Source organism: Myripristis murdjan, chromosome 15, assembly GCF_902150065.1.
Source record: "Myripristis murdjan chromosome 15, fMyrMur1.1, whole genome shotgun sequence".
Lineage (NCBI taxonomy): Eukaryota > Metazoa > Chordata > Actinopteri > Holocentriformes > Holocentridae > Myripristis > Myripristis murdjan.
Window position 1 is genome coordinate 1,915,933 of NC_043994.1, and position 14,662 is coordinate 1,930,594.

The window sequence follows — 14,662 nt, forward strand, 5'->3', positions numbered from 1 at the left end:
TAAATAAATTCAGGCAGTAAGGGGTTAACTTCAACTGAAACTCAAAACTCATAAATGGATAGTTCACTCATTTAAAAAACAACATCATCTGTGTCTCTTTCCAAAAATAAAATGCATATACAACTATCCAGTTTAGTTTAGATGGCAAACAGTGCAAAAGGTGGTTGGATCAATTCAAGTTATCCCTATATATAATGAGTTATCCCAAGTTTAATAAGTACAAAAAAGTAACAGAATATATGGTGAGCGTGAATTTACTGAATTACTGCCTCGGAGAAACTAAGTAATTAAATTACTTTTGAAAAAAGCAAATAATAACACATGAATGATGCGGTCTCCTTCATGTCCAATCAGAGGCAAGTATCAGTGTAGTTTTGAAATGCCATAGTAATGCACTGAGATGCATGACTGTCCCGATTGTCATTAATATCACTTATATCTGAGATACTGCACAAGCTTGGGTGGATGAATGAGCCAATGGAGGAAAACCAACCCATTGTTCTCCATCTCAGTTTTATCATGACAGATAATGAGTAAGAAGCATTGAGGCTGGCTTTACTCACAGACAATATGAAGTTTTATAACCACGTTCAGGAACAAAGACCACGCCTTGAACACATTGCACTTGTGCACAGAAGCATTCAGACAAACCGTATCCGTTCCTCTGCTCTTCGTCTCAGTTTTTGCATTTGTTGAAGACTAGAACCACAGGGGGGTCAGTCTAATCAGACTGCATGAAGAGATGGCTCCTCAGAGACTCGATTCCCCTGCTCCTTGACCCTGATTTTTTTTTATCATTCCATCCCTCAACCCTTGTCTCTTTATCCCTAACCCCCATCATTCCCTCCCTTCATCCTTCAACCCTCATCCCTTCATCCCTCCATCCCTCCATTCCTTCATCTTTTGACCCTTGTCCCTCCATCCCATCATGTCTAATCCTTCATTCATCCATCCATTAGTCCTTTGACCCTTATCCTCTCATTCCTCAACCATCAACCCCATCCCTCCATCTTTCCATCCCTCAGCCATCCTTCTGGATCTTCAGTCCATCCCTCCTACATCATCTTGGTTCTCCACCATACAATAAACTATTTTGATTTTGTATCCTGTTGCTGTGGTCTTTTGTTAGTGAAACTGGCATTGAACCAAAACAGCTCCTGGTGAATGACAGCAGCTTTGACCACTTTGTATGCTGCCATGCCATGGTAGAGACAGGGTGTAACCAGAAGCTTCTCATTAAGGTATGAGTGATTGCTAAAGCACAGATTTCTGCGTAAAATGGCCACCTCTCTGCCCTGTGTGGTGCACCTCATTAAGAGTCAGCTCTTACAAGTAGCAACCACTCCTTTGCCACAATGGTTATACACTCTCTACACTTGTTGTGGCCAAACCACATGCTGCTGTGGCCTTCAGAGTGATCAAAGATCTGAAGGTGGCAGAAGAAAACACCACACATCTTAAATCTTGAGAGGGGGGGGAATCAAAGCCTTGTCAACAGGATATAACTATAACAATAAAAAAACACTGGAATGTGATAAATATCATGATATACAATTTGCCTTCTGGTTTGTCATGAAGACTGATGTTGACTCAGAGTGAGTGATTTGGCTGTTGTGGCCAGATGGGGAGTACATGTAGAGAGCCACATCAAACATAAGAATTCCTTTTGCATGACTACTTTAAGAATATAAAACATGCAAAAGATAACCCCTGAGAAATGCACATTACAGAGTTGACTCAGGGTGAGTAGTCTGGCATGTGTGGCCAGATTTCGGCTGCCAAATATGTATGTGTGTATGAATGTGTCCTGTTGGTCCAGTACAACCACAGTGTTCTACCGTCAGCCAGCAGGCAGCTCTACTGAAGCACTTAAACATCTTGTACAAAAGCTGTTTATAATGGAGAGGAAAGCATTACTCCTTCACTTTCCTGCTTAGTTAAGAGATTTGAACTGGCAACTTTCCAGACACAAGCCAGCCTCTTTATCCTTTAAGGCAAATCCACAGGGTGGTGAAATATCCTCATTAGTTAGCGCCAAAGTTAATCCAGAATACTGTATTTGTATCTCTCCAGTTACTTCCATGGCACAAAAACTCCCAAAATAACACTTTTAGCACATAAACAAACATGAACAAAGCAGATTATGCCAATATAAAAAACAAGTTACAGTACTCTTTTTTCATGTAATTACAGGTATTTGTTTAAGTACTATCAGGTTGTTTTTCCTGGTGCAAGGTTACAATGCAGAAGTTACCTACAGACACTATCTGCCAGATCTATAGGAAAATAGCAAGAAAAGAGCCATTTCCTAAAAAAAAAAAAATAAAAAAAAAAAGGGGTACCAAGATTTATTGCATTTTATACAGGTATAAAAAGTGCTCATTTATGTTAAAAAAAAAAAAAAAAAGAGGATATTTCACCTCCATGTGGGTTCATATCACACCTAACAATACAACCCAATACTCTACCAAAGTTCAGTTCTACTTTTAACATATAAAAGCCTAGCCACTATCAGTTGACAGCCCACCCACCCAAGAGTCACCTTATGTACAGTACTGTTAAATTTGCACAACCATGCAGGGAAGTACTAGTTACAATATATTTAGCCTGGTCAACTGAAGCCTTGTCCTTCTCATAGACCACTCGCAAATCTCTCGGTCTTCACAATCAAAATTGTGTCAAATGCAACTGGAGGTGCTGAGGCAGAGCTAGACTGGTGTGTCTGAAGTGTGAAGAGAAGACATGAAGTGCCACGTGAACTAGAACCTGGCAGTTGGTGACAATGCAAGAAGCTACAGTGCACTGGAAAACAGAAACAACACAACATCAAAGTAGATTTGCCTTGCAAAATCAGTAAGAATCATGCATAAACATGCTAACAAGCAATATGCTTACTGATATTTTTGCTCGCTTTCACAATAACAGTTGCTGCAGTTTATTTAGCTTCAGCGCTCTCATGGTATGTGTGTATATGTTTTGTTTGTCTGATTGGACAAGTTAGCTAATGACAACCAAATTATTCACCAAATCACCTGCTATACATTTTCAAATGCCCGCTGCTGCCGCTCTGAACCCATCAGTGCCTAGACTCTGTTTAGTGAAATGAACAAACAGAAACCAAATCCGAGCACGGCTGTGCCAGGCTACACGGTTTAACCAGCAGCAGAGTGACTGGACCTCATAGCCCAGATCAGCTCAGTCTTATGGGATCCAGATGGGGCCCTTGGCTGGAACCCCAATAAAAGGCTTTTAATGAGCTGCTGCGGCAACACACACTCAGGCACACACACAGGCACACACACACAGACATTCAGGCAGACTACCACACTCTCACTAGCATAAATACCCATTCATACAACCAGGCTGAGTCAATTCATATACTTTGAGGAGAAAGTATGTGTGTGTGTATGTGTGCGTGCGCGTGTCTATTTGTGCAAGTGTGGAAACAAACGCAATGACACACAAGTGAGTGAGTGAAAATGCATGTACCTCTCATGCCTGTGTTATGTATTATGTGGGACACAGTGAATGTGAAAGGAGCCTGGAGGTATGGACCCTCCTGTAGGTATGAAGGTCATGAGCCCTGACTCCCTGGAGGATATCTGTAAAGTCCCTGGCCTACGGCGCTCCCCAGGCCTGGAGGTGGCGCTTACAGCTGCCTGTATCTCCAAGCCCCCAGGAGCCTGATGAGATTTTAAGACGCCCGGTCTGCCTGGCAGTTCTCACAAAAATCTCACTTAGTGGTTAGAGCAGTGGGGCAGGCTGGCCCAGATAAGGCAACCCTAGACTCACCAGGCAGCCCAAATCCTGCTGTTTACTACTGGTGAAGGATGTAGCAAGCCAAGCTGCACTCTCTCTTACCTCGCCCACTGTCCAACTTCCATCAGAGCTTGGTAATGGAGTGTGTGTGCAGATGGAGTGTGTGTGGGTCTGTGTATGTTTGTGTGTGTTGAGGTGGGGGATACTGAAAGAGTAAAATATGGGCCAAACGCTCCCTACCCTTTTGGGTGCCAGGTAAAGGGATGGCAAACAAATCTATGTATATATATATATAAAAAAAAAGTGAGGTTAGAGGAAAAACTGACAGTGTGTAATGAACCTGACAAAGAGGAAATGACAGCTAGCAGAGGAGCAGCCATCACACACTCTTTCTGTGAAGGAGTCTGCACAGCTAGCAAACTCCCCACCAAACCGGGCAGCCTGGAAACTCCTCACTCCACTGTCTGTCACTCCCTCACTGCCTTTCCAATGTCTGAAATTAAAGAGATGGTTCTCCAATTTTTGAATTTTTGAAAATTTGATATTACTATACTTACTATACTGAATACTGCACTGCAAAAAGTCAAAATCTTACCAAGATTATTTGTCTTATTTCAAGTAAAAATGTCTTATTTCTAGACGTCTTATTTCTAGACGACACACAAGTAGATTTTCAAGTGAAAATCTACTTGAAACAAGTGAAAATTAGCTTGAAACAAGAAACAAATTTTGCCAATGGAACAAGCAAATTTTTACTTGTGACACAAGTGAACAAGTAAAAATTTCTGAGCTGATCATGTCTTATTTTAAGCGTAATATTTTGACTAGAAATAAGACATTTTTACTTGAAATAAGACAAATAATCTTGGTAAGATTTTGACTTTTTGCAGTGTGTACAGTATAGTATACAGTATACTGAGTGCTGGATACTGGCTGGATGCTCCAAATGCTAACTGTTAGCCTCCTGCCATTGAGGTGGACTTCCCACCAGCTAACATTCTTGAAAGTAACAGTAAAAAAAAAAAAAAAGGTACGTGAAATGTGTGTGATGAAGGAAAAATGAAGCTAGCCACAACATTACCTGCCAGCTATGTTTACATATTCAGGAGAAAGGTGTTATTTCCATCTTCCAACATGTGTACATGTTCAGTGGAGAAAACAAACTGCAGCAAACGTCAGCAGTCTGCTGCTGTCTCTGTGGTGGCTGCTGTGTCTCTGACCAAGAGACACAGGAAATGCACAAGGTACTACAGAAGTTGATACCAAGAAAAATACAATTCTAAATAGTAATTTAAGCAAAACTGTCTACTGTGTGAACTCAGTAATAATATGTGTTTTTCTGTTTTGGAAAGTGATGTTACATCTTATTTGAGTGGATGAAGGCAGTTATTTTTGAGAGTGTTATCTGGGGGGAAGTCCAGCTCAGTGGCAGGAGGCTAACAGTTAGCATTTGGAGCATCCAGCCAGTATCCAGCACTCAGTAACAATGAGAAGACGGCTTTTGCCGTAGCGGCTTTTGCCGTAGCGGCTCCAACACTTTGGAATCGATTGCCGCTGCACATTAGGCAGGCCTCCTCACTATCTCATTTTAAAACCCTTCTTAAAACCCACTTCTTTTCTTTAGCTTTTGATACCATGTAGGATTTATGATTTTATGATTTATGATTTTATGTGTGCATGTTTTTTCTTTAATGCTGTGCAGGCAGTGCATTTTACATTATTTTATTCTATTAAAATTATAATTGTATTATTATTTTATTTTATTTGATCTTATTATTTTATTTTAATATTTTTTTATATTTTTTATTTATTCGATCCTATTTTGTTTTATTATTTTATTATTATGATTATTATTATTACTATTATTATTTTACTTTATTTGATTTCATTTTAATTGATCTTATTTTATCGTGTTATCCTACTGTGTTTTTTTACCTTTTTATTCTGCTTCTGTTGTGTTATCTTGTGGTGTTTTATCTTGCTGTGCAGCACTTTGGAAAACCTTGTGTTTGTTAAAATTGTGCTCGATAAATAAAGTGGATTGGATTGGATTGGAGAAGAGGATAGAAACACTACTGTCCTACAGAGCAGCTCAGGGGGAGGTGAAATAATATCACATTTTTCAAAATGGCTGAAGCTCTTAACCGTTAGGCCCATCTGCCAATGACTGGTAACCTGAAACAAAATTTGCAAAATTTTACAGGCCGGCACTCAGTGTAAAGCTGTGTAAAAGGTAGCCAGTGAGAAACCTGCCTCGCCACTGATTTGCTCTGATTTGATTGGTTCATTTTCAGTGAGCGTAGGGAGAGTAGCAGCCAGTTTCTAGAAAGACAAAGACAAATACCGAAAGCTTTATGTAGTTATGACATATTCAGATACCATTTTTCCAAAACATAGATACAAGTGGGCTGGATGAACCTTACTGATGTAACTACCAATGACAAATGTTTTTGGCATTCAACATTTGGGGGCTATAACTCATCATTTCAGACACTGCTCCATATATGAGGCAATCTGAGAGTCACCAACACACACACACACACACACACACAGCCCCCTGACAAGACTTGCCCCCTTCCCAAAGTTAACACCCCAGGGCAATCCCTTCCATTTCAGCTCTCCTTACCTCAACACAACTTCACAGATTGTACCTGAAGAACTGAAAAAGTAATGGAACCAAAACGAAAATCAGCCCACTTCTTTTACTGTGGCTGCTGCAAAAAATATCACATATTGGCAGGAGTCAATATAATGTATATAATGTAATAAAAAGGCTTAAGGGAGATGACTGCTGAAAATACTTTCCAAAAGTACTGTATTACTCCCCCTCTCATTCCCTTTAACCCTCACTCCTTCCTTTCCATGCTCGACTCTCCTCCCATACAAAACTCCCCAAAAATTCTGCTTGTTTTAGTCTGCCCATAAGTGCTGTGATATTGTCGGGACCACAACTGACACACACTAGCTGGCAGCCGTAAGTGTCTTTAATAAGACAACTGAGAGCTTGGGGCCAGACAGTTCTCAGCACTTGGCCAGCTGCTGCACTCACCTGGAAGAAAATATGCCAGAGGAGCTACAAAAAAAAAAAAAAAAAAAAAAAAAAAAAAAAACCTGCAAAAATGTACTCCCGAGAAAACAGACCAGGCTAAATGGGAGAGAAATACAGCGAGGAAAATTGTTCAGATGTGCATAAAAGCACCTCAATTAGTATACACCTAGAATCTGAGGCATGAATATTTTCAGAATTTCAGCTGTCGCAAAACTACTGTATCTTGCTGATCACCTATGACAGCCATTTTGCATTTGTCAAGAAATGGGCAATATATGCATATGTGTGTCTGTGTGGATTAAGATGATTATTTTTAAGAGTGACATATGAAGTGCAGAAATTACAAAATTTTAAGAATGTTCGCTGGGGAAGTCCACCTAACAGCATGTGGAGCATCCAGCCAGTATCCAGCACTCAGTAACACTGAGAGGAAGACAGCACCACTACTGTCCTACACAACAGCTGGGGGGAAGTGAAATAATATCTACTTTTTTCAAAATAGGTGAACTCTTTAAATCTTGGGTTCATATCCAGCCTCTTTTCAAATATCATCCCCCTATTTCTCTCATCTTTCCTTTCCTCTCTCCATCGTGACTCTGTCCAGAGAAAGCAGAGATGGCAAAAGATAAACTGTTTATATTGTCTTGCAATAGAAAATTCAAAGATATTGTCTAAAGAAATTTAAATTTAAAATTTTAGTTCAAATTTTAAGAGAAGTGAGAGCATTAGCCTTTTCCCATGGGGCTGTCTGACAGCAAAAGGACAAGGAAAGGATTATGGCATGAATGAATGTGTTTCTGAAAACATCTCTGTTTCTGTTGAAGGCATTTGGCCATATGATGAATGCTGACTGGAACTGATAGGTTATGTATCTTTATATTTAACACCACACTGGATCGTTAGGTAGTGATGGACAAAGAGTGAGAGACAGAGTAAGATTCACCAACAGAAACAAAGACACACACGCATGCACGCACGCGCACGCACACACACACACACACACACACACACACACACACACACACACACACACACACAGTCGTGTTTCCATCACTTCAGAGGACATTACATTGACTTACATTCATTTCCTGGAGATTTATCCTAACCTTAACCCTAACCACTACCTGCCTAACCCTAACCCTAACCCTAACCTTAACCTAACTTACCTTTAAATCAATCATGAGGGAGGCGAGTCCCCACAACATGACTGTGAAAACAGATTTATGTCCCCACTACATTAGCAATACCTAGACCACATACACACACACACACACACACACACACACACACACACACACACACACACACACACACGCAACTCAGTCAGAACACAGCCAGTCAAGCTTGAGGACAGTAAGTCAGAGAGATGCTGAAGATGTTTTTGCAGACTGAGCTGATGACTGTTGGTGTGCAAGTGTGTGTGAGAGTGTGCAGTGTGTGTGAGAGTGTGCAGCCCAAAAACCACCAGCCAAGTCTGCAGCCCTCAGCGCTGATGAAGCAGGATCCCTGTCCATAAGGAATGTGGTGAAAAGTGGAACTCCGGTCACTCATAAAGCAGACGGACACTGCTTAAAGAAATCACCCCAGTGCTTTCCTTTAAATTCCAAACTCTAGGCCTTCTTCCCCAAATTTTCTGTGATTCCCATTCCTTTTGGACTCAATGTGCTTTGAGTCCCTCAAATGAAAGCCATGTAAGTGCAGGACAGGCTGACCCGCTCTGCTGCTATGTGCACTGCAGCCAGACCTCCATACACATATAAATTGTAATTACACAATTTATGACATTTGCCATATTTCTTTAGTCTTATTTGCTAGCTCTGCCTTGACAAAAATATCACCAAATAGTAAGAATCTGTCAACACCTCTAATATTACAGTTGTCTCCATGTGCGATACACAAGGAATCAGACCACATTTGCCTCAATAATTGGCTACAAGGTGACAGGTTGGGCCGTGATACTGATCTTTGACAATGGCTAAAGACATCCTAAATACAACAGAGAAGGATAAACCCAGCACAACTCCTTATTTCAACAGTCTTGCTTTCTGGTTTTGCCTTCACAAAATCTAACATAGTTACATCAAAACAGAACCTACGATGAATCTACACGGGACTATCTATGTCATACACATGTATAAGACATTTTCATGTTTTCTTAGACCTTAAATTTGGATAATTCAAGACCTTGTAGGAACTTGTGTCTAACATTATACGTAAGTCACCAATCCCATAACAACAAAAGCAGTGGTAAGGCCGCATTCACACAGGATCCAGCATTGCGGCACTGTGTGCAGGTTTGTGCGGAGGTGTCGAAGTGTCACTGCATTTTTGCCGCAGTGCCTGATCCTGTCTGCATGCGGGCTAACTAACCCTTTTCTCATGGGCTTGGTGTTTGTGTTAACTGGCCAACATGGTGCAGGCTGTGGGCAAGTTGAAACAGATCCAGGCCTTCCTTTCATTTTGTCAGAGAGTAACCCTCCTCCCTTGCCGCCTCTCTCATCAGGTAGACATGATAAACAAGACAAGTGTGTTTTACTCCGTGTCGGCTCTTGGAGCTGGAGCAGGACTGCAAATAAACTTCTGGCCCCCCAGTTCTTTGGCTCAGGCCTACGCTCCATCATACGGGAAGATAGACTGAGGGGAAGGAAGAAAATACAAAGAATCTTGCATGCCTGGACAGATACATTAAGCTGAGCTTCCATTTTAGCAGCTCAAATCACTCTGGTTGATGACACAATTTCTCAAAATATGAACAGAATCTTAATAGTAATAATCAGCTTCATTTTCATTTAAATAAATGGCCATTTTTGGTTTCTGAGTTACATAACACAATAGTTATTCAACCTATTGCCAGTTCATGACAGCTTTTACATTTGCTGTTCTAAGCAGCTGGAGCCCTATTTTTGTGTGCCAAAACAGATGGTGAAGTGCCGTCAGGTGCTCAGTGTGCAGCGTGCAGGAGGGGAGAATGGTCAACCTTTGGTATCCCTGTGACAAAATGTGTCTGGTGCATATGGGAAAAGGGTGGGATTTAGATCAATATATTATCAGTGGGTGTGCGCTCTACACAATACCATTTTTGTGATAAGTGTGAGAGTGACAGACAGAGTATGAATGAACCTAAGGAAATGCTGCACACATATTTGGTATGCTAATTTAAAAGCAATTATTTTTTTAAAATAGTTACGACATAAAATGTAACAAAACTAAGTGTATGTTTGTAACAATACTGTTTATAATCAAAATTGTTTCAAGGTTAAATGTTCCATTTTTTCATTTCCTAATTTACAGTTAAGGTGTTCAGAAGAGGACTATTTTATATAGTGTAGTACTGCAAGAAATTCTTATCATATGCATTACACATAATTTGCATTTCTTGCATGTTCATTGTTGTTTGACCATCTGGCCATCTGGTCATGCTCCAACCCATTGGAAGCCAACAACCTGCCAGGCCAATCAGCGTCCTTTGAGGAGTTACAGGTGTGATTAGCTGATGACGATGCTGGAAGCTACAGAGCACTTGTTTTTTTCAGTGCAACAGAAAAAAACAAGACATCAGTGTAGACTTTCCTCACAGAAACAGCACGAATCACGTACCAACATGCTGACGAGCTAGCAATATGCTTACCAGTATGCTAGTGAGTGAATGATCTAATTACAAGCTATGTATTTTGATAAATGCCTTTTTGCTGCTACCCCTTCTCTGGTTTGAACCCCACAGTGCCCAAACTGTTTTATGCCGACAGAAATCAATAAACAATGAATTAAAATATTTTGGCCTCGCTTTCAAGCATTGATGGATGCAAATTGCAGTCATCCATAGCACAACACACTCACAACTGTGTCTCTCCTCCCACCTCCACTCACGGCGCATCACCAAAATACCAAATGGACTCAGGCAAGGAGAAACCATCACTGCTCCAGCAACTGTCATGCCTTACGTAGTGTGCCTGTACGAAAATAGGGTCCACTGTGCCTGGTACTTTAATTGGATAAAATCCTGTGGTGCACATGAAGTGATATGTTTTATGTTTATTTGTGATATATAAAAGAAGGGCTAGGTAGCTAGCATGAACTGCAACATATCTTTTATGCAGCAGCCATGAAATAGCATGGTAAACACGGGTGGTACCAATGATATTAACTAAGGCTCTGTTCCATATAAAGGCTGAATTATGCTTCTGTGTAGGAAGAGCGTACGGGGGTTGTGCGAAGCACGCATTTCCTACGCAGCGCGTGTGTGTCCAACATACCTCTGCGAAACACACTGAGCAATTCTCCTCCCACCAACGTAGACCCTGTGACGTATGGTCGCTGCTCTTCTGTACGTCTTTGTAATGGTGAGAGGACGAGTTGTATAGGTGCGGGTACTTGCGCACCTCCTCGGCCAGGCGTTGTTCCACGAGATCCAGCACTCTCCAAAGTTTTCAAACACAACCGACGAGTCGAGACACAACAGTTGTTTTAAAAACGGCGCTGCCGGCCGGCACAACAACAGGATGTGATACCGGTTGCAACGAAATGCCGGAAATGATGTACTTCGGCGGACCAATCACAGCTCTTGTGGGGCTGCGTAGGGTCTGCGTAGTTACAATTTTTGGGAGGCGCGCGGCAAGGCCCTGCGGCGGTCGCACAACCCCTGTAAGCTTCGCACAACCTCCGTACGCTCTTCCTACGCAGAAGCATAATTCAGCCTTAAGTGAACCAGAGCCTTTCCAGTGAGCCAGCATTAACAAAAGCAGGACCTTGGCTCTGTTAGACGTAAATGAAAAAAAAAAAAAACTTGATGTCATTAACAACACCTGTGTTTACACTGCTGTTTCATCTCAAAATGGCTGCTGTGAAAAATGTCTACAGCTACCATGACTGATCAGGGAGTCGACAGCACCTTCCTACAAAAACTCAAACTTCATCAACGGAAACCCCACTGAAAAACATATAATAGCACCGGACACACCGTTTGATTTACAACTGATTTCTGTAACGTGCAGCACAATGCCACAGTGGTGAATGCTTAGCACCAATGATGGACAAAAAATTATACAACTGCAAAACACCACAGCAATGAGCACATAGCTACAAAGACAGCAACAAAACAGGGGAAAGGGGGATCTTGTGGATTACCAGTTTAAATAAACTCTTTCTTGAAAAATCAGTGCTTTCATCAATCAGCACTAACATGGTCCCAGCTAAAATCTCTGGACACTCACTATTTATGAAATGAGGGTTATTGATATTAATTGGTATGAGATTATGTTCACATTATTTAGATAGGAGAACTGGTTATTGAACAATCACTGTTCAGTAAAGGTGTGTTCATGAAGAGAATGGTCTCATACGTTTGGTATTATTAAGAGTTTATATTAGATATTGATAGCGTCTGACATTTTTTTCTTTAAGTAATTGTGAATTTAGATTTTATGATAAACATGATGTGACACTCCGTGCTGCAGTATGAGAATAGCTCATATCTGAGGTCTCCTACAACAGATCACATCTGATCACAAACATCAAGAATTCTTTGAGGTCATACAGGGTTAAAACCCTCCTCCTGTAAATCTCTCTCTCTCTCTCTCTCTCTCTCTCTCTCTCTCTCTCTCTCTCTCTCTCTCTCTCTCCCTCTCTCTCTCTCTCTCTCTGTGCCAATCCAGCTACATTGACATAATCTGTTGAGTCAGACAGGAATTCATCTTATTTTACTCTTCCGGCATGTCTGCATGTGTCCAAACAGGAGACATCAATCTGCTCCTTTTAAGGACTGAGGTAGGTTCAGGCTCCACAGTTTGCCAGTGTCTGTGTAACACATTAAAGAACAACCACCTACTAAGTTCCATTATACAGCAGACAATGGTGCTACACTGACTTTGCAGCTTTATTGTCAATTCAAGGACATTTTCCCTATTCTATTGAATGAATGGCCAATAAATCAAGCCGTGCTTTTTGCCATTGCATTTCTTTGTCATAACTTCCAGACGTTTCCAGGATTCTGAAGCGCACCCAAATGGCTATCATCCAAAAATACCTATATGAAATATACAACCAGATGTATGCTAGCAGGGATAGCGCATACATACCGAATTCTTCCTAGCCTTCATTGACATAACATGATGATATGCGAGGAACACGATCAACAAGTCCATTCATTTGCTACAGAGCTGATCAACAAGGAACAGTCAGCAAGCATGGCAGCTGAGAAAAGTTGGCTATGATTGAATTTTTTGCAGTCGTTGGCCAGCAGCCAATCTGACTTTTGTGCAAATGGGATTTCACCTGGCTTCCCAGGTCTTGACAGCTTTTACTTGAAAGATAACAGGAATAAGCATCTCAACTCAATGCTTGGAGAATGGGCACAATGTCCCTTTCTTCTAATTATCATTCGCTAGCTACTTGCATTAATTTGTCCAGAAATGTGATAAACAATGTGGTTTGTCTGTTCAAAACTTTGGACCTACAGACCAAGCTATCACAGATCCCAAATAGAGCAGTGATGAAAAAGTAAGATATAAGATAAAAGCAATGTCACTCACCTACTCTGAAGTTGGGTGCAGTAAGGGTGTCTGTTGCATGGCCATTTTCACTGATGATGGTGGTGGTGTTGCCCAGCTCACAGTTGTTGTGGCATCTGCCTCCTGTGCATGTTACTTTACAGATGGTGGGTGTGAAGACCACCTTGATCCGTCCAGTGTGATTACCCACTGCATGCCGAACCAAAGTGCAAACCACAAGGAGGGGGAGGGAGAGAAGACAAAGTTTACTTAGTCTGAGATCCATTGGTAAAAGTTCAATCACTTGTAAGCTCAAACTTCTCCAAATGAACTGTTGTGGCTCCAGTCAAAACAATGGCAAAGGGGTGCCTCTATGTAATTTTCAATTTTGCAAATCTTGTGAATCCTCCACCCAGCAGCCATATACTTTCAATTGCCCTTTTCAATCCGTTTCTCCTTCACTCCCAATGCACCTAAATCCAGTGGCGCCTCTGAAACATGAGTAGAGATACAGAAAAAAATGCTGAGAGAGAAAGAACTCAGTAAACAAAACTCTGGGATGTACTCCAATTCTTCATCAGAAGTCTCTGAGCGGTGGGTATTGGCATATCACAATGCCACACTTTATTCCAAAGCAGACAGACAGCAGGCATAGCAGCTTCAGCTTTTGTGTCTGCTTTCTCTCTTCTTCAGTTTTGCTCTCGCTCTCTTTCTTGTGCCGTCTTTTTTGCACTTGACTTCCACAAAACTATCCTCGGGGTCTTTGGCACTTCAAACAAGAAAAAGAAGCTTAAAAAATCTTCTGCTGTGTCAACAGTGAGATCATGATGAAGTCACATCTGACCATAAAAGTATGGTAAGAGAAACACTTACCCTATCTCCCAGTCCGCCCAGTCTTCTTCCCTCCCTCTCTACCAAACCCAGCCCTAAGTAAAGACAGACAACGAGTGGGAATAACAGACAAGTATGGACTACAAACTCTCCCAGGGCTACCGCATCCCATCTCAGACTACCCTACTTTCCTACCTACATACAACCCAAATTCCTTTTAGACCTCTCCTCAGATACCCTTTGCTTTTTCCTCTCATTCATTCCTTCTAATGCTCTAGTTGTCAACAATCCTGGATCTTTCTGCCCCCCACCCTCCCCACTCCCTGCTGGCAGTTCTTGGCATCCCCCTGTCAGGTCCAAACCTCCCCCAAAAAACCCCAGTCTCCAATGTTCAGCGCTGTGTCAGCAGCCGTCAGCTGTTCAACACCAGACAGAGTGGAGACGCATGGAGCTAAGCCAAGCAGCAAGAGGGATATTTTCTAAACTTGAGAGGCAGGAAAAACCACTGCATGAGAAGCTCTGGACTGCTTAAATATTT

At 41.5% G+C, this 14,662-nt stretch overlaps 1 protein-coding gene across 4 annotated transcripts in view; it reads right to left on the reverse strand.

Moving 5' to 3' along the window:
- The window catches only part of ltbp1 (latent transforming growth factor beta binding protein 1), a 174,226-nt gene that overhangs the window by 102,157 nt on the left and 57,407 nt on the right, over positions 1 to 14,662 (reverse strand). For all 4 annotated transcript variants that reach the window (XM_030070903.1, XM_030070901.1, XM_030070902.1 and 1 more), the window contains exon 5: positions 13,336 to 13,503. In XM_030070903.1, the coding sequence (XP_029926763.1) occupies positions 13,336 to 13,503 (168 nt within the window). The remainder of the gene's footprint in view (positions 1 to 13,335; positions 13,504 to 14,662) is intronic.